A 20,746-nucleotide genomic window follows, 5' to 3' on the forward strand; every position below is an offset into this window, starting at 1 on the left:
GGTTTTCTCTTCACTGTTCGTCGTTTGAGGAGGTTTTGCTTGCACTGCACTCTGTGCTGGCACTCGGGGCTCCTATTCCTTAGGCACCACACCCGCTCCTGCTCCTTTGGCGCGATATTTTCCTGGCACACCCTCCCAGAAAGCGTCTGCCACTCTTCCTCACGTCCTCGTCCCCTGGCTGTCACACACGCCCGCTGCGCGCCCGCTTGCACGTGTCTGTCGCCATGCACGTCCTTGCACACTGGCGGTTCTTGGCGGCGCCCAGGCGGGCAAGCGAAGTGGCTCGAGGCGCGCGCGCGGCTCCTTTAATACGGCGGTGCCATCTCCGCCCCTTCCCTTCCTTAGCAGCCCCCTCTGTGCTCCAGGCCCGGGGAAAGGCAGGCGGCTGTGGGAGCAGCCTTCGCTGCCCGCTGGAGCCGGCGGCCCGGTGGGGCGCGGCCAGTGCATGAGGGCAGCGGGCGGAGGCGCAGAAGGAGGAGGAGGAGGCGGGGGCGGCGGTGACTCCCTCTCGCCCGCCTGGGGACTGGCAGCCCCTGCCGCCGCCTCCACTCTTCGCCGGGGCCCGGGAGGCTGAGGCCGCCGCGTAGCGCCCGGGACATGCGGCCTCCCCAGCCGCAGCTATCGCCGAGGAGACGAAGGACATGAGGCTCCGCAATGGCACCTTCCTCACGCTGCTGCTCGGTTGCCTCTGCGCGCTCTTTTCGCTCTCCTGGTACGGGGCCTTCGGCGGGCACAAAGGTAAGGAGCCCGTAGAGGAAAGGAGGAGCGCGCTCGCCTTGCGCACTGCGCTTGGCCGGAGTTAGGGGTAGGCAGCCGCCAGAGGGGAATCGGAAACATCTCGCGAGGGTCCCAGAATGCCCTCGTAGGCTTCTTGAATGAGGAGCGGGGCCCTCTCCCGAACTTGAAGGTTGCGCTGCGCGCTAACCCCCATCCCTTTTGCTACCACCAACGTAAAATCCTGTCCCAAATCTCTAGGCACTTAGAGCTTACTCCTATTCCAGTCTTTCTCTTCTCCCATACTGCAGTCTTCTTCAAGCTAAAATTTGTTTATTCATGGAGGGGTGCATGTATCTGCTTATTTATGCAGTATGTTGTGCTCCTTTACTGTAGAAAGTGGTGATCAGAGGCCCCCCCCGCCCATTTTCTTCTCCCTCCCTCAAATTTGTGGAAGTACTACAAGCGGAATGTATAGTACAAGGTGGCTTTTGGTTCTCTCTGAAACTGATAGCTGCCTTTTTCATCCTTCTCTCCTTGGTAATGTCCATCTTATTAATGTTAGTCTTTTCCCAATGGGGAGCACTAATGTTATCCATGTATGCTTCTTTTGTGTGCAGCAGCCCTGTTAACTTTTGCTTTGGCCTTAGTAGAAGTGTCCATGGAGCCTTCATGCTCAGGATGTCACTGAACTTTATACACTGTTCAAAGTGAGCAAAATAGGAATAGAGTTCTCCAGCCTTGCCCTTGTGCTCTTGTACTCACAGGTAATGTGATGTTGTCAGAGGACATTGGATTAGCTGGACAGTGTATTTCTACTAGCAGTGACTATTGTTTTTGCTAGATTTTATTTGGTGATCATGTGCTTATAAAATCAATCGGTGGTGTTACTACTTTTCTCTCTTTTTATAGACACCTGAGGTCTCACTATAATGTTTACTCAGAGTATCTTCCTCATTGATTATGTGTGTTTTAAATACTTTTAAATCTGGGCATTAGCCTCCATAAAGCAATTTGAAAAATTGTTCACACCTATCCATACACTGCCGTAGTAAAGCAGTGACATACAGAGAGGTATGCAGGAAAAAGTAGGAACCATGTTTCTGATGTATTATAAAGTGCCAGAGAGCTGCTTCCCACATTAATTTTCTAGACCTGAAAAATGATCCTTTAAAAAAAAAAAGCTAATGTGTGGATAATGGTTTGGGTGTCCTTTTTACTTCAGGTGCATACAAGGTAATTGATACATCTGGCAGCTAAATTTCTGACATGTAAATTTGTGAATGTGAAAAACACTTGCATTACAAATCACACATTATATTTTTCTGCTTTCAGGATCATTTCATGTCTTGCTTTTTCATAGGTAGGAATTAATCTCCATTTAAAAAAATACATGTTTTATAAAACATAAAGGGTTGTGGCTGCCCAGTCAGTGTATTCACTGGAAAATGCAATCAGTCACCATCAATATATATATACAAGGTTTATTTCTCTGTGTAGAAAAAATTACAGTTAGCACTGAGATTAATTCTTGTAACCTGTAAACTAGTGTTAAGTTCAGAGACATGAGCATTTTTTTTTAAAGGAAAAATAGTAGATTGCCATTGGCTACTAGGGCTGTCAGTCAGTACCTAATAACTGTTCATAATTCATTGGTGCAGACAGCCACACTGTTGAAGGAAAGCCTAGGTCATGAAGAACCCAAGTTATTAATGGATTGATGCTTGGAGCAGGCAAGGGTTTGTTTTAGATGTTGCTTAATTGCATTGAAAGCAAATGTCTGTATCTGGTAAACACTCAATAATGTAATCAATCTATAGATCTGCCCACCATTCTGTACATTCTTGATGGGAATTGGACTTCTTTTAACCTTACCCCTTTCTGGGCTTGCTTTACCTCCCTTCTGTTAGGTCAATTCTCAACTGTTTGTCTCTAAGCAGGCTGAATAGTCTAAGTATTCCTAATAAATGGAGTTAAACTATTTTTACTTCCCAGTTTTTAAACTCCTGTGCACGCTATTATCCTCAACAATTATTTAATGAAGGAAGTTGGCAAATGTTTCCTTGTTTCTCTCTGGAGCTGACAGAATTGTTCTAGCCTTGAGGATGCCTAAAGCATGATTGCTTTCTTAGGGCAAATGTGTCCTGCAATCATGGAGAGGATTTTGCTGCTTTTCAACCCCACAGAGAGGAGATAGCTGCAAGATATTATAGTAGGATTTTTAACTCAACTGACTAAATAGTTGAATTATACAATTGGAATGGTATTTCCTCTATAATTTAATTTGATAGCAAAGTTGATTCAATTTATGCTGTGCTTTAGTTTCTCATTGTTGAAGAAATCCTCCATGTTGCGAAATTATAGTTGCACAGTTGCAAGGGAAAAATGATGCTCATACCATTAATTGCAATATTTTGTGGATTTTTTTTGACATTTTTTGACTAGATAAAAAAAGGTAGTTTAATCCTCAGACTAACTGTCCCTGTGTACAGGGGCCTAGAATACAGCTGCACTTTGTGATACTGAACTAGACATCATTATAATAGCACAGTTGGCTGATACAATGGGATCTGTAGGCCACTGCACTTGAATTGTTAAGGCTTCAGTCTTGTCAGCAGGCACATGCGTCTCTTAAGAGAATTGCTTCATTTTGTTTCCAGAGTTTCTGCCTAATGCTATGCACTGCTGTGCCAGCAAAGGAGAGGGGCAGGAACTGCCAGCTGGGGCTGCGGCCCTGTTGTGCTGTCACAACCCATGGCCAGGGATCTGAATCAGGAGGTTTATGGATCTGACTATGAAGCTTTAATTGCTGGCAAAGTGTCATGGGTTGCATGCAGCCGCATTGCCAAGGACCATCAGGAGCAGTGTTGTTCAGGCCATCACATAGAGTGGGAAAAGTCAGTGGGGACCTGGTGAGAGAGGACATGGGCTGAATTAGATGATGGTATTTAGCACAAATAATCCCTGGTTAGATCTCTGACATTTACATATAATCCTAAAGTCCATTTAGCTGCTACAATTAAAAAAAAAAAGTACCATGTTTTGTTATTTTTGCTTGTAATTCTGAATTCCAGTGCTCATTTACCAGGGATCCTTACATTAGTGGGAGGGGGCAAACTTGTGGCCATTCATGACATTTTTACCAATGTAAGACATCTGTTTCATAGTTACTGACCTATCTGTAGAATCAGCATGCACAGGAGGAATGAAGTAATGTGGGACAAGGGAAAACTGTTATACAGCTGAATGTTATGCTCTTGAAGTGTAGGTGCCCTGTAGAATGACGGGTAGATTATAAAGTCATAGGATAATGGCCTCTTCAGGATTAGGATCTTCACTCACTGCTTCAAAATGTTTCCTTGTTTCATAAAGAGGCCTCAGCCTCTGCTACCTTTACAAGAAGTTTTGGATTTTGTAGGTTTAAATCATGGCCAACCTGTTCATTAGGCAGCCCTAGGTGGCTACCTAGGGAGCGGCCCTGGGGGGGGGCGCTGATTCAGGAATCTTCCGGAAGCATAGACCCAGGAGGCTGAGCAACAGTGGTCAGGTGTCACATGCACGCTGAGGCACAGGAACTGCACTTCAACCGTGGTGCTCACCCTCGCCGGGGGTGACAGTGGAAGGAGAAAGGGTGTGGGTGGGGGAGGGGCTGAGCCTCACCTTGGATGCCAGAAGCCCTGAAGCCAGCCCTGGTTTAAATATGATGGAAGGTTGATGTGTGCATGCACATTTTTAACCTGGTAACAACTGTGGCCCCTCTTTTCAACAGGGAATTCATATCCACAGTTGTTGATAAAAATTATCTATGTTAATTAATTTATTTCTCAAGTATATACTTACAAAAGAATTAATGAGAGGAAAGGGGCAGTTAGAAGACTACATAAATGTTAACCAGAGCCATTGGCTGGAGAAAATGAATCCACCATTCAGCCAACAGCATATTATCTTTGTGACAGAGCCAGTTGTACAGTGAGTTTTGGCCCCTAGTTTTGCCTCTTTGGTGGAGCTTTATACAGTCACAGTATTGCTTAATAACAGGACAATGGTATTCCCAAATATTTTCAGAACTGCGCTGGGAATGCTGCTTTGGGGACTGAGGTTGGGACAGGTTTGCTAGATTTTGTGAAATGGTCCTGGCACACAGCTCCTTAAAGAAACAGTTATTTCTGACTGTTGGTATTCATCTGAAAGTTAATGGATACGTTTCTTTGCACACTGTTTAGCCTCTTTATTAACGTAGTGTCTTTCCTTTCGCTGCTAGTTTCTGCACTTTAGAAGTCATTAGGGCCACATCATCCATCTGTCTGGAGGCTTCTTTACTTCCCCCAACCCATTTAAACAGTGTGTCTTTGTTATTGCTGTATAATGGGTTTTGGCTTTGTGATGGTTACTTGATTTCCCTGCATTACTCATCAACTAAAAGGTTCTCTCAACTGTGGTTTAAATTCCATTAAAACTATATCCCTTCAGAGCTTCAGATAAAGAGATTTAGAAACTGAGATTGGTGCAGAAATTTATAATAGTAGATATTTCTGTTTAGATTCCATTCATTAAAGTGTTACATATGACCTGCCTTGTCATTATTTTTGCCCAGTAGATGCAAACATATGGAATAACTGAAAGAGGTAATAAATTGTTTTTATTAAAAATAAATAAAAATAATTATAAATAAGTACACAATATAAAAATAACAACAGAATGTGACACATTTTGCAAAAAGTTCTAGATTAAAAAAAAGTAATGCACATTGGGGCCAAGAATCCCAGCTACAAATACAAGTTGATGGGGTGTGAACTGGCAGAGACTGACCAAGAGAGAGATCTTGGGGTCATGGTAGATAACTCACTGAAAATGTCAAGACAGTGTGTGATTGCAATAAAAAAGGCCAATGCCATGCTGGGAATTATTAGGAAGGGAATTGATAACAAATCAGCCAGTATCATAATGCCCCTGTATAAATCGATGGTGCGGTCTCATTTGGAGTACTGTGTGCAGTTCTGATCACCGCACCTCAAAAAGGATATTATAGCATTGGAAAAAGTGCAGAAAAGGGCAACTAGAATGATTAAAGGGTTGGAACACTTTTCCTATGAAGAAAGAGGTGGCGGCGGCTATAAACATAGCCAGCTTCATGAGGGGATTGGATAAACATCTGGAGCAGAGGTCCATCAATGGCTATTAGTCACAGGGTATAGATGGAACTCTCTGTCTGGGGCAAGTGATGCTCTGTATTTTGGTGCTTGGGAGGGGTAACAGTGGGAGGGCTTCTAGTGTCCTGGCCCCACTGATGGACCTCCTGATGGCACCTGGGTTTTTTGGCCACTGTGTGACACAGAGTGTTGGACTGGGTGGGCCACTGGCCTGATCCAACATGGCTCATCTCATCTCATCTCAAGGTTGAAATGCTTGGGGCTCTTTAGCTTGGAGAAACGTCGACTGCAGGGTGACATGATAGAGGTTTACAAGATAATGCATGGGATGGAGAAAGTAGAGAAAGAAGTACTTTTCTCCCTTTCTCACAATACAAGAACTCGTGGGCATTCGATGAAATTGCTGAGCAGTCGGGTTGAAATGGATAAAAGGAAGTACTTCTTCACCCAAAGGGTGATTAACATGTGGAATTCACTGCCACAGGAGGTGGTGGCGGCTACAAGCATAGCCAGCTTCAAGAGGGAATTGGATAAAAATATGGAGCACAGGTCCATCAGTGGCTATTAGCCACAGTGTGTGTGTGTGTGTGTGTGTGTGTATATATTTGGCCACTGTGTGACACAGAGTGTTGGACTGGATGGGCCATTGGCCTGATCCAACATGGCTTCTCTTATGTTCTTAAGTTCTTAAGTATTTTTTTCCCTGCAGGTTCTTTTTAATTGTCACCTTTTAATTCTACTTTATATAGCAAAGTAGAAGGATTGTTTATTCTCTTAAGTTGTAAATCTTTCACATCTTTTCTTTTAAAAAACATTTGTGAGCACTGTTCTCACCTTGACTGCATACTGTATTACATTTAGTATACTGCAGAAAGGAGAGAGCTTATATGTGCAGTCCTTCATTGGGGACCACAAATGCAATAAATCATAACTGGTACATTTTTAACTGGATATAATTAAAACAATTTTATATTGTCTTAATATATATGGAAGATGCCAAACTAAAGCTGGCAGACAAGTTGCTTCTATTCTTGTTTTAAACAATTTTATTAATTAGTAATATATTGTTATAGAAATCTGTAAGAAATTTTAAAATAATACAAAATAAAAACAATACATCGCTTCCCCCCCCCTTCTCCCTCCCTTTTTCTTGACCCCCACCAGTGTTTTAAAATTAAAGAAAAAAGAAACAAGGTAACTTAACAAATCAAGAATCCCCATTTTAGAACCTTATATCAATAAGGAAGAAATAAAAATGTAAAATAAGAAAAGTTAACTCTATAAATTCATCTTCATTTTTCAATAAGAAAACATTTTCCCTTTATAAATTCTAGTCCATTATTCCACCTCCTTCAGCTTTTATCAGAAATCACTAAGTGTCCCCTTATTTTCCATTGTTTTTCAACATAGTTTTGAAATTTCTCCCATTCCTTCCTAAACTTCTCCAAATCATAGTCTTTTAAGATTCTTGTAAGTTTATCCATTTCACTCCATGACAAAACTTTTAAAATCCAGTCCCATTTTTCTGGTATTTTGTTTTTCTTCCATAGCTGCGCATACAATGTCCTTGCAGCTGAAAGCAGATACCACACCATCGTTCTATCTTGTTTTGGAAAACTTTCCATTTGTAATCCCAACAAAAAAGAGTCTGGAGACCTCTTAATGTCATAACCTAAAATGTTTGACATCTCTTTCTAAATCATTTGCCAAAATTGTTTTTCTTTTTCACAAGTCCACCACATATGGTAGAAAGAGCCTTCATGTTTTTTACATTTCCAGCATCTGTCTGACACCTGATTATTCATTTTTGCCAGTTTCTTAGGTGTCATGTACCATCTATACAGCATTTTATAACAGTTTTCTTTAATGTTATAACATGTCGAAATCTTCATAGAGTTCTTCCATAAATATTCCCAAGATTCCATTTGAATTTCTTTATTAAAATTAATTGCCCATTTTATCATTTGAGATTTAACTGCTTCGTCTTCTGTTGATCACTTCAATAGTAATTTATAAATCCTTGAAATCAACTTTTCATGATCATTTTGGGGCAACTTCACTCTCTGTTACTCTTTGCAGTTCTTCCTGTTGACTCTTGGTCATATTTTTACACAAAATTTTCGATTTTTCTTTATTTATATAGAAGCCTGCCAATTCTCCATAGTCTTGAATTTTATGAAGCAGCAATGGTGTCACAGATAGAGGATTTTCATAAATAAACATTACATCATCAGCAAACGCTCTGTATTTATAAGAAAAACCCTTCAGTCTCAGCCCCTCTATTCTATCTTCTTGTATTTGCATAAGCAATATCTCTAGCGTCATTATGAATATCAATGGAGATAGAGGGCAACCTTGCCTTGTACCTTTGCTGATTATCATTTTCTCCATCAAATCTGCATTTATACAGAGTCTTGCTTGTTGCTCAGTATATATCGCCTTAGCCATTCTTATAAAAGCTTTTCCAAATCCTAATTTCTCCATCACTGCAAACAAAGTCCCAATTCACATTATCAAAGGCCTTCTCTGCATCTGCAAAGAATAATGCCACTTCTTTTTCAGGATGCTTCTCATAATATTCAACAATATCTATGACAGTTCTAATATTATCTCTAATTTGTCTTCTGGGAAGAAATCCTGCTTGTTCCTCTTTAACAAAATTGTTCAAATGCTGTTTGAGTCGTTCTGCTAGTATCCTAGCATATATTTTGTAGTCATTGTCAAGTAATGAAATTGGTCTAAAGTTGCTTTTATTCTGAGCTATTCAGTGGCACAGAGTGGTAAAGCTGCAGTACTGCAGTCTGAGCTCCATGCTGACGACCTGAGTTCGATCCCGGCGGAAGTTGGGTTCAGGTAGCTGGCTCCAGGTTGACTCAGCCTTCCATCCTTCTGAGGTCGATAAAATGAGTACCCAGCTTGCTGTGGGGAAAGTGTAGATGACTTGGGAAGGCAATGGCAAACCACCTCGTAAAAAGTCTGCTGTGAAAACGTGAAAGCAACGTCACCTCAGAGTTGGTGTTTGCACAAGGGACTACCTTTACCTATTCAGTAAAAAAAAAAAATTACATTTGCCTCTTTAAAAAATGTTGATTTTGACCAGAATTAGTCCCTCTACAAATAACCAGGGTCCTAAACGTCTGATATCTGCATGAGAACAGATAGGGTGGAATTAGAGCAAAACTATACAATCAGAGGTTTTCACAAATTGGGACCAATTTTGCACTAGACTTTTAATTCTGGTTTAGCCCTGTCCCCAAGATGACATTCTACACTAAAATAATAGAATCATAGAGTCATAGAGTTGGTTTCTCTGATTCTAGTGTAGAATGTCATTTTGGCGACAGGGCTAAACCAGAATTAAAGGTCTAGTGCAAAATTGGTCTGGGTCTGAGTTCCCCAGACACAGCTCAGGTTCCCCACAACCAAACAGCAGCTGCAGGAAATGGCTTTTAAAAAATAAAGCAGATGGAATGCCACCCTGGGGGGGGGGGGGGAGGAAGGGCTCCTGCCTTCCCCCCAAGCTGTTTTCCCACAAAAAAACAGATCAGGAGAAGTTATTTCCCCATTTTTGCTGGTTCCTGTGGAGTATTCTATGCATGTGGAGCAGCAAAAACAGGGACATAATTCCCCCACAGCACTGTTTCAGTGCAGAAGCCCTTCCTCACCCCATGGAGGTATTCCAAGCCCATTTTGGCTCTTCGTTATTTTTAAATACCATTCTCCACAGCTGCTGTGTGATTGTGGGAAACCTGAGTTGGGTCTGGATAACTTAAATGAATTGTAGTTGGCCTTAAGGTGTGTGTGTGTGAGAGAAGTAGATTCCTTCCAGCACATTTTTACTTAACCCTAGTACAGGCGTGTCAAACATGCAGCCTGGGGGCCAAATCAGACCCTTGGAGGACTCCTATCAGGCCCCCGAGCAACTGGCTGTCTTCTGCTTCCTTCTCCCTCTCTCTCGAGTCCTTCTGCATAACAGCTTGCTTTCCAAGGCTTGCTCAATCACACAGCAGCTAGAGCAGAGACTTTATTTTCTCCATTGGCTGAGGTTCCTCCCTTGGGGAGGAAGGGGGGAAGGAGGCAGAGCTTGCTTTGCCAGGTTCTCTCAATCGCACAGCAGAGCTACTGAGCCAAGCATCTCTTCCTTCTATTGGCTGAGGCTCCTGCCCCTCCTGGTCCCCTAGGGAAGAAAGGAAAGAACCAGAGCTTCCTTTGCCCGGTTCGCTGGATCCCATGGGAGAGATACAAAGAAAGCACCTTTAAGACCAACAAGGGCTAATGTTTTAAAAAAAACAACTTTTAATTGTGTTTGCGTCCTTTATAAAGTTTATATCTCTGCTACCTAATCTTAAATAAGTGTGCACATGGCCTGGCCTGACATGGCTTAGCCCAAAAAGGTCTCATTTGTCAGATCTGGCCCTCATAATAAATGAGTTCGACACCCCTGAAATGAAACACATCAATGCAGCCAGAACCTTACAGTTAAAATTTATAACGGTCTTTTTAAAAATGGGCTTCATTTTCAGGGCTTTCAAATGTAAACATAACTTTTATAACCCCAAACTCTTCCTTTCTCTCCTGAAATAAAGCTAGGAATTCTCTTAGAAAAAAAATTGCAATTCAGACTTGGTGGGAGGGATGGTGAAAAGTATGTTAGACCATACTTGTTGTACCAGCCTTGGTTCTATCATAAATCGAAAACATTTTGTTTGTAATATTTGAATAATACTTGTGTGTTGCCTATACTGACAAGATCAGGAAAATGTTGAGAGAGAAACTTAACATGGGTCTTCAGGAGATGGTGTGAGATGAGGCTTTTTAGGTGGGCTTTTGGTATGGGTGATGCTTGGTTAATTGGGCTTCTATTCTAATGACTGTCTTCTCTGCTGAAAAAAATGTAAACATGTATATTTTTCACCTGGCACTCTTGGTTTTTATGAGTCACCTTGAGTTCCTTTTCAGGAGAAAGAGCAAAATATAAAATAAATATTCTTGGTTTCTCCATTAAATGGGCTGCCTTGGAAAGGAGAACTGGTCAAAATCTCTTCTGTTGTGACTGAAGCTCACAGATAAGCCATTGCCCAGAGGGGGTGGGGGCAGTGTTGCTCGCACAGCAGTAGTCTAGCATTAGGCTCTGATAGAACATTACAGAAACTAGAGGCAAAATTATGAGAGTTTTGCCTCATTATTATTTTTAAAGCAGGTTCCTGTAATCTAGTTTAAAAAGGGAACCACATCGGGGGAAAGGTGCTACATAATACCCTCCTTATGCTATTTTTTTTTTCAATCCAGATTGTTGCTCCCTTGCTTTATTTACCCCTGCTCTGAAAATTTTATGTATTTTCATATTCCTCCCCATGCATGTAAAGGAAGGTTGTATATTGCAGAAATGGTACAAGATGGAAGAGTTATTGCCCTTCTCCCCCACTTTAACTTGCAGTTTTAAATCACTGAGCTACAAAAATCATGTCATTCTTTTGCTCCAAGGCTAAGCAGTTAACTCAGAATATCATTTGAGCATTGATCAGAATCTACTAAGGGCTCCGGAGTTCCTGGAGAGAAGAGTGTGTCCAAGGCCTTTGAAGGAGATTGGTCCTTTGCTTAAAGAAGCAGCTCTTAGTTTCTGAGGGCTGCATTCCAGTAAGGCTGGTATGTTTTCTACAGCCTGGCCTGGTGCCAGAGGCAGGATAAGTGGAGCTGGGGGAGTTTCTGGAAAACTGTCATCTGTATCTTTGTTGGCAGCGAAATATTCTCAGAAGCAGGGCATAGAGGAAGCATGGTCCCCTGAGGTCTTCATCCAGAGAAGACTCTTCAAGAGTAGTTTCCTGAGATGTTCCAGGGAGAAGGTATCTCCCATTCACTAGGATGTCCCAGGATTTCTCTTTTGATATGAAAATAATTCTGGCCCATGTAACAACCAAGTATGTTCATAAAACGTATACTCTGTGGTTTTGCGTTATTTGAGGCCGCTCATACTGTAAAGCATAAAATCATGAAATATCTATAAACCAACTGTCAATCAAAAGAAACTAAAAGTAATAAAATAGTTACAAATAAACCAGTCCTAAACCATTACAAGAAGCTTGCTATGAAAGATGTGTTTGGTTTTTCAAAGTCGTTATATCATTGCTTGTTCCCAGTCATGTGAGACCTCTCTCTTCAAGTTTTCCTGTTCCCCTAAGACTTCCTCTGCTCTTCTTTCCCCTTTGTTCTCAAACCACCTCTCTATCCCATGACCCAAGCCTTATTTGCTTTCAGTTTCTTGGCTTCTGGTCTCTTAGAGCTGTGGTTTCCTCATATTTCCTTCCCTTCTGCCTGCACTCCTCCTTTCTAGAACCTGAGAAGCTAAGGAGCCAGGGACCTTTGCTCAGCCAGTGACGGGCAGACACCCACCTGACTCTTCCATCTCCCAATGACATCAGGACAACTCAACCCATTGCTCTCAGATGCTTCTATTGCAACAAAATTCCTTGTGTACTCCAGTGTACATAATGGTTTATGATAAAAAATTGTAAACCGTAAGGAAAGCAAAGAATGTAAGGGTTGAGATGTGGGAAAGGGAGCTTTGTGGAACTTAACTTGAAGTTGGCCCAAAAGGGACTGTAGTAGTTAAAAGGAAACCAGCTACATGAGAGACAGTTTGTTATAGTGGTTGGAGTGTTGGACTAGGATCTGGGAGACCCAAGTTCAAATCCCCACTCTACCATGGAAGTTTGTTGGGTGTTCCTTCTGTCTCAGCCTAACTTACCTCAAAGGTCCTCACTGGAGGAGAAAGGTGGGGTAGATAAATAACATCCAAAATGAGTATTGCAGTTTAAGGTACAGGGATCATTAAAGTCTGTTTGGCATGTCTTTTATTTCACCCTAGGTTGTCAATATTGACTTACAAGAAATGAAGAAAAACAAACCATTGGATTCTTTGTTTACAGAATGTAAGAAGGATGCATAGTTGTAGTTTCTGCAACAGAAAACCTGTTCATTATGAAGTGAACTGAAGTAATTTATTTAATAAGCCACCAGTTCTGACTTCTGCCTGCCGACCATAGTGACAGGTTTGAATGATGATCTAGAGGTGGAAAAACACTGAGGTGGCCAGTTAGTAATTAAACTTTTAGCTGCTGTCTTCCATAGTACAGCTCCTTGCCTTCACTTCTGTAAAATATTCAGCAAATAATCTAGCCGTGTTACCACCAGGGTGAAATAGAACATGTTCTACTTGCTCAGTAACAGGTTTACTGTTTGCAAAGGCTGGCAGCAATTTGCCAGAGATGTCGGCATCTATATCACGGTTTACAGATTAAATAAGTTTACCACATTATTTCTAGTAAAAGAAGGATTGTCACAATTATATGTCCATACCAAACTATTTCATTCTTTAGGTAGATATGTTCATTCTGTACTCAGTGGGAATGGCTGGGGTTGCGTGCCTAACACCACTTTCTGGGAAATGAAGCACCACTGAAGTCAATGGGAAATGAGTTGCAATGATTGCGACATCTGCCTCACATTTCCATTTCTCACCTTGTCTTGTTTTAACATTCCAATTTAGTGCTCATACACAGGGCTTTTTCTGCTAGTTACGGCTCCTTGCGCTTGTGTAGTGACAGATTGGGTAACAGAGATACTGTCTACTCTTCTGCAGTAAAATTAGATTTACTGCATGCATAGGGGTTGTTTAACTGCATTTAACTTTTCCAATCAATGTCTTTTTTGTAATGAGGTTTTCTGTAGCCCATCATCACGACAGGGAATACCTGCTGAATGAATTTTAAAAACCTCTTACTGTTCCCACAGCACATTAACAGCTTGTTTTTTTTTAAGAATAAGATTCTGTTTCTTTTTTTCCTTCCTATTTCACCTTGGCTAACCAGAGTAGTAAACTTGGCTTTTGATAGGGTTGTTTGGGCTGGCCAAAGAAGATTTGATTAGGTGTCTAGTCAAATGTTGGTTGTATGTTTTTATTAGAACAATAAGTACTTTAATGTCACAGGTATGCTACTTAAGCTAATTAAAAAACACTAATGAACTGTTACTGTGAAATAATGAAATTAGATTTTAAAATAGCAATGAATTAGTATAACTGTTGAGAATGTTACATTTCTCTAAATGTGAACAATTGTTTGTTTTGTTATTTTAGAATACTAGTGTTAGCCTACAGTTTCCAAAGTTAAACAAAAAAAAAGGTAAAGGTAGTTCCCTTTGCAAGCATCAGCCGTTTCTGACTCTGGGGTGACATTGCTTTCACAACGTTTTTATGGCAGACTTTTTATGGGGTGGTTTGCCGTTGCCTTCCCCCTTCATCTACACTTTCCCCCCAGCAAGCTCATTTTACCAACCTCAGAAGGATGGAAGGCTGAGTCAAAGTTAAACAAACCAGAAGTAAAATGAATTTTTAATGAGAATTGTGCTAAGTAGACTGTAAGCCATTTCTTTGTTTGGAAGTAGCAGATGACCAGCAGAATAAGCCTTGCCTGCTGCTAGACTTGCCACCGGCTGTGTCAGGACTAGGAGCCTTTGCTAGCTAAGGATATCATAATGAAAGGAGCTACCACTTACATGGTGGCATTCTTGCTCAGTGGCACTGAGAGCCACTGTGGTGTAGTGCTGAAAATTGGTGTTCTCTTACCTGGAGGACTGGGTTTGATTCCCCACTCCTTCACATGAAGCCTGTTGGGTGACCTTGGGCTGGCCAGTCATAATTCTCTCAGGACTCTCAGCCCCATCTACCTCACAGTGAGCCTGTTGTGGAGAGAGGGGCTTGTGATTTTAAGCCACTTTGAGACTCCTTAAGGCAGAGAAAAGTGGGGAGAAAAATCTATGCTTCTTCATGGCGTATTTTTACCATAGTCAAAATGCAGGTTGTCAATTTACCTTTCAGGTTTTACCTGAACTGTAGTAGAATTTGATGAGAATAGTGATAATGCTTGAGTTACTTGCGTTCCTAGAACATCCTATTCTTTTTCTAGTAAAAAGTGTGAGTCATTTTATCCATTCTCTTTTTCCCTGTGACATTTTTACAGAGATTATTTTCCACCATTAGACAACTATGTCAGGTAGGGGAAAGAAGACAGGGAAGTATTGGACAGTAATGAAATAATTACTAAATATTTCAAAGTGGCAGTACTTGCATGTTGCTTGTTTACTCTACCTCAACCCCATTTCCTGACCAAAAAGAGATTTTAGTTGTGAAATAAAGCAAAAACAGAACTTTTGTTAACCTGTGATGTTTCGATAGTGGCACTGTGATTTTACTGAAATTTACTTAATTTATAGTCCAGCTTTCTTTCTGAGACTTGTTAATTAGAAACAGTGCAATAAAACAGTATTTTAAAAACACATAGCATCATAATGCAAAAACTGGATAACAGAATTGAGAAAACAATGCAGTAAGACTAAGATGATGGGTTGAATCCAGTGCAGAATTTCTGCTTGTACAAACACATGTGTTCTTGTGCAAACACATAAGAAAAAGACTGCATAGCCACTTGTGCTAAACCAGGCACACTTAGTCCCCAATTATGTTTCTGCTTGCACAAGATCTTGTTGCAGCCAGTTTCTGGATACTGTAATATATAAGGGAGTAAAGCACTAGATGTTGCACAAGATCTTGTGTAAGTTGTACTGTGCTAAATCAGTTTATATTTCTACTTGTGAATTGCTGGCTCCAAGCCAATATATACAACAAACAGTGAAAAGTCCACTTCCCTTTATCATAGTGCCTTCCTGAGCATTGAACCCAGGAATGAGATACTGAATCCTATTCAGAAAAATAAACAGGTCACGTATGGAGCTTCTCTGAATGGGAACAGCTGTGGCTCAGTGGCAGAGCATGCAGAAGGTCCCAAGTTCAATTTCTGCCATCTTCCGTGAAAGGATGTGGCAGTAGATGATGTGAAAGTCTTCTGCCTGAGAAGATGTTGTTGATACATCACTATCACTTCCGGCTGTAACCTGGATGTGATGTCACTGTCTCTCAAGAATTTCACCAAGCTATAGAGATAAAAGAAATGCTGGAACATTAGGAACAGGCTTTAGATGGAAGTGACATGGACATCTACCCCTCCCCCCTGCCGCCATTTTCCTCCACTGCACATTTGAGCAGCAGCAGAGGCCATGGGAGATCACCCACCATAGCAGTTGGCAATCTTAACCCTTGCAGTGGTGGATGCATGTTATGATATTTTTTAAAAGAGGGATCATCCTGATAGGACCTTCTTGATTATACGTGTGAAGGAATTCCATTCTTACCGTAGTACAGACTTTCAAAACCAATAGTAAGGGTTGGAAGGGTTGTTTGTAAAGCCTGGTTTGGAGAATTTAAATTGAAGTGGCTCTCCTTAGGCCAGCAGTTAACTAGATACCGTTTGATATTTGTTACATCTTGGCTCAGTGTGTCCCAAGTATCACAAACATTGCAACAAGTCCAATTGTAACTTTCTAAGGAGAGTTTTGTCCACCAAGACTTGCTATGTGTGTCATGAAGCCCTAAAGGAAATAAGCCAGATTTTTGTAGCAGTCCTTTGTCTGAATGTGCCTGTTTGGCATTGCTTCAAAAGCATAATACAGCATTTGCTTACAATTCTGCTACTTCAGGAGGTTGTGATATTTAAAAAAAATATTCTGCTGCACAGCTCTTCTCAGATAATTCTGCTGATTTTTATGTATATAATCCATCTATACAAAAGCCATCTAACATTCTTGTAAATGTCTTATCTGATTGCAGCCATTCAGAATTAAGGATGGTCAAATACAAGAAAGGTATAGAAAGGTATAGAATATCTTAGCAATGTTAGGCATTTGTCCCTATCCAACCATGCTCTTTTTATTCTCTCAGAGCTTCACTGTTTTTCAGAGGATCTGAACTGTGCATTTCTGTGATTCTTTGCAAGTGGTGTTTTCTCCATATTGTACCTGGACAACTGAAGCACAGATCTATTCATTCATTTATTTACTGTTTAGCATCATAAATGTACATAGCACTTTGTGGAGAAACACAAGTAAAATAATAGATTCTGCTCTGTGGAGCTTAACCTGCATTTCAATACTGTGAAAAGCAACAAAGGGAAAAAAATATGATATGGTGCCTTGGCCAAAGTCACCCTGGTAAAGCATACATTTCAGGATACTCTCTGAGTTTCTTTGTTGTCCTTAATGTACTGTGAATTAATCTGAATAAGGATCAAGCACTGATTAATTTTAACTCTGAAAATATAGTTTGTTTAGAGAATAAAGTATAGTAACTTATATAGTAACCAGGGCTTTTGTTGAGCAAGAATGCACAGGAACGCAGTTCCGGCTGGCTTGGCACCAGGGTGTGTGGCCTAATATGCAAATGAGTTATTCTAGACTTTTTCTACCCAAAAAGCCCTGTGTGAAACAATGACGATCAGGGGGTATGGCCTAATATGCAAATAAGTTCTTGCTGGGCTTCTTCTACAAAAAAAGCCCTGATAGTAGCTAATACTTATTTAAAAGCTAGAGCAAGGGAGGGCAGACTTCATGCTTCAAGAAGCATCTTAATTCTTCCCCCCCGAAGAGATCTGAGCATTACCAGTCACAACATGTCAGCTGTGTAGGTGAAGCCAGTCACAAAATGGCAGCTTGTACATATAAACAGCATTTCAGTGCAGGTCTGCAGTTCTTTGATGGGGAAACCTTCACACACACACACACACACACACCTGTTTTGCCAAAGCAAACCATGATCACCCCAAATTATAACTTGCCCTGCAGCAGAAAAATGTAACAGTTAACCTCTGAATTTTCCTTGGAAGAGGCTAATAACAGCTTGGATGCAGAGGGGAAGAGTCAGTGGTACACACCCTTCCTGTCCAGAGCAAGGGTGTGTGCATACATGAAGGAGGAGGACAAGCAGCTGGGAAAGGGTTCTGTTACTTTTCCATCCAGAAACAGGTGCATGTGCTTCACCTCCTTCCCATGAAAGAGAAGCTGGAGAGGTAGCCTTATAGAGAAGGGTAAACTGGAGGGGGTGTGTGAGAAAGCAACTTTAAATTGCTCAGAGAGTGACTCCTGGTGATCTTCTGCCCACCTTTGCACTAGAGGATGGGGATCAGATTTTGAATGCAGTTTACTATCTCTTTACTTCATCTGTGCCCCACCTTTCTCCCCAGTGGGCACCCAAAGCAGCTACATCATTTTCCCTTCCTCCATTTTATCCTCACAATAACTCTGTTGAACTTAGAGCATGTTAAGTTTAGACTAGAGCATGTGACTGGCCCAGGGTCATTCAGCAAGCTTTGATGGCAGTGTGTGGATTTGAATCTGGGGCTCCCAGATCCTAATCTTACACTCTACCCAGTATAGCAGATTGAATCTCATGACTTTCATGTAAAAATAACCTCTGCACATAGAAAACTAGCATGCAATGTTCCAGGCATACTTCCTCTCTGATGTGCTATTTTTTTTCCATGTTGGAGTTTTGCTCTGTGTTTAACACAGGGAAGTCATTATAAATTACTAGAAATAAGGCCCATTGTGAAGGAAAATACAATGGGCTCTAGAAAGAGGATCTGTGCAAGTGCCCCCCCCCCTTGCTGTCTTCCCACCCACCCAAGTCAAGACATTCACTCCCCCCCTTGGTGTCTTCCCACACCCAAGTTCCCACCACCACTCCTCGTCTTATTGCTACACTCCCCAACCACCTCTTCCTCCCACCTCTTCCTTCCTGCACCCTTGGCATGCCACTACCCTCCCATGACATTCAGTCACCTGCACCCTTGCTGTCTTCCCACTCCCCCATGACATTCATTCCCCCCCCCCCTTGCTGTCTTCCCACCCTCCCCACAGCTAAAACAGATGCTGGCTTCCCCTCCCCCGCATGTGTGTGTGTGTCCCTATGTCTGTGGTGCCCTGAAAGAGACCCAGAATGGAGATAAGGAGGAATAATTATGGGGTGGGAGGCATGGAAACAGTCACATAGACGCTGAAGCTCAGCATTCCTTTTGTTTGCAGTGAATTTTTGTGGCCTTTTCTTGTCATATTCAGTCTTGTGGCATTTAGCATCAGTGTGAGCTTGTGTAATGATCTGGTTTTTTTTGTGTGGCTTAGTTGTGTTATGGTGTACCGTAGAGCAGGGGTGTCGAACTCATTTGTTATGAGGGCCGGATATGACATAAATGAGACCTTGAGGGGCCGGGCCATGTCGAGGTGGGCTGAGCCATGTTGGGCCGGGCCATGTGTGTACCTATTTAAGATTAGGTAGCAGAGATACAAATTTTATAAAGAACACAGAGAAACACAAATATATTTTTTAAAAAACTTAAAACGTTAGCACCCACTCATTGGTTTTAAAGATGCTTTCTTTGTATTTCTCCTATGGGATCCTGGGAACTGGGCAAAGGAAGCTCTGGCTCTTCCCTTCCCCAGGAGGCTGGGGGGAGCCTCAGCCAATAGAAGGAAGAGAGGTTTGGCTCAGTAGCTCCACTGTGCAATTGAGAGTGGCTGGCCAAGCAAGTTATTCCTTCCCCCTTCTTCCCCAAGGGAGGAGCCTCAACTAAAGGAGAAAATAGAGGTTTTGCTCTGTAGCTCCTGTGCAATTGAGCAAGCCTGGCAAAGCAAACTGTTATGCAGAACAAAGCAAGAGACAGAGAGAGCGAAGCAGATGACAGCCAGTTGCTCGGGGGCCTGATAGGTCCAGGCCTCCAGGGGCCTGATTCGGTCCACGAACTGCATGTTTGACACACCTGCCATAGAGTATGTGCCTCAAGGTGGCTGTTTTCTGTAGGGGAATTGATCTGACGTCAGTTTTCCATCCCCTCCCCCTTCCCTGCAGCCTCTACATAGGAAAAAAGCAGTCCTTCTCCACAGTGGAGGCCAAAGCAGGAGGGAAGTGGCCTCAGTAGGTTATAATGACACAGAGTCCACCCTGCAAAGCACCCATTTTCTACAGGGAAGCTGATCTCTGCCATCTGGAGAGCAGTTGTAATTCTGTGATCTCCAGGCCTCACTTGGAGATTGGCAACAATGGTTCCCCATGAGGAAATGGCATTGTACCTGTCTGAGGTCCCATCCCTCCTCAAACCCCCATCCTTTCCAAGCCCCACCCCTTACATCTTCAGGAATTTTTCAAACCTGCAGTTGGCAACTGTATCTCCTTCCGTTTATCTTCTCCTATGACTTCATTGCCTTCCCCTTCCCTGCAGCCTCTATGTAGGAAAAGGACAGTCTTTCTCCACAGTGGGAGGGGCAACCATAGCAGCTTACATCATTCTCCTCTCACAACCCTGTGCAGTGGGTTAGGCTGGAAGTCTGAGACTGGTCTGAAATCACCCAGTCAGCTTCCACAGCAAGAACCTGTATCTGGCAGACCTCACTCTGAAGCCCTGGCTCCTATGCCCTCCTCAAACTCCACCACAGAATCTCCAGGAATCTCTCACCAACCTGGAACTGGCACAACCAGGACTAACCACAATAAGTGCTCCCTCAGAGGCCTTTCAGACCAAGACTCTTTCTGATAACATCTTTTCCCCTTCCAGAGGAGGTTAGGGAGGAGTTCTCAGCCAATCAAGGAAAGCATCTCTCTACCTGTTTCCCTCCTCCTCCCTCTCTCAGCCAAACTAGGTTAGGGTTTCTTTCTCTGCTCTGTGAATAAGTGCAGCAGGCAGCTCAGCCAATGGGGGAATAGGGAGAGCCAATGGCTGCCAGAACTAAGGTTGGTTGCATTTTACTGAGAGAATTAGCTTTGCAGGTTAGCAACAGCCACTCAGGTGGGAGAGAGGAGCACCTGAACCATTGAAAAGCAAGTACTCTTGATTGATATTTTTTGGGGCCAAAGGCTGATACCCCACAATCCCACCAAGCCCCAACCAATCAGGATGGTCAGATTTGTCACAACTGGCAAATTGTTACTAAATAAAAAACAACAT

General features: G+C 42.2%; 1 protein-coding gene across 2 annotated transcripts in view; it reads left to right on the top strand.

The window, feature by feature from the left end:
- The first annotated feature begins 336 nt into the window (after nucleotides 1-336).
- The window catches only part of MGAT4B (alpha-1,3-mannosyl-glycoprotein 4-beta-N-acetylglucosaminyltransferase B), a 166,113-nt gene continuing 145,703 nt past the window's right edge, over nucleotides 337-20,746 (top strand). The window contains exon 1 of one of the 2 annotated variants that reach the window (XM_060240343.1): nucleotides 337-738. In XM_060240343.1, the coding sequence (XP_060096326.1) occupies nucleotides 642-738 (97 nt within the window). In that variant the 5' untranslated portion in view covers nucleotides 337-641. The remainder of the gene's footprint in view (nucleotides 739-20,746) is intronic. The other variant, XM_060240342.1, reaches the window with a different exon arrangement.

The sequence above is a fragment of the Heteronotia binoei genome, chromosome 5, assembly GCF_032191835.1.
Source record: "Heteronotia binoei isolate CCM8104 ecotype False Entrance Well chromosome 5, APGP_CSIRO_Hbin_v1, whole genome shotgun sequence".
NCBI lineage: Eukaryota > Metazoa > Chordata > Lepidosauria > Squamata > Gekkonidae > Heteronotia > Heteronotia binoei.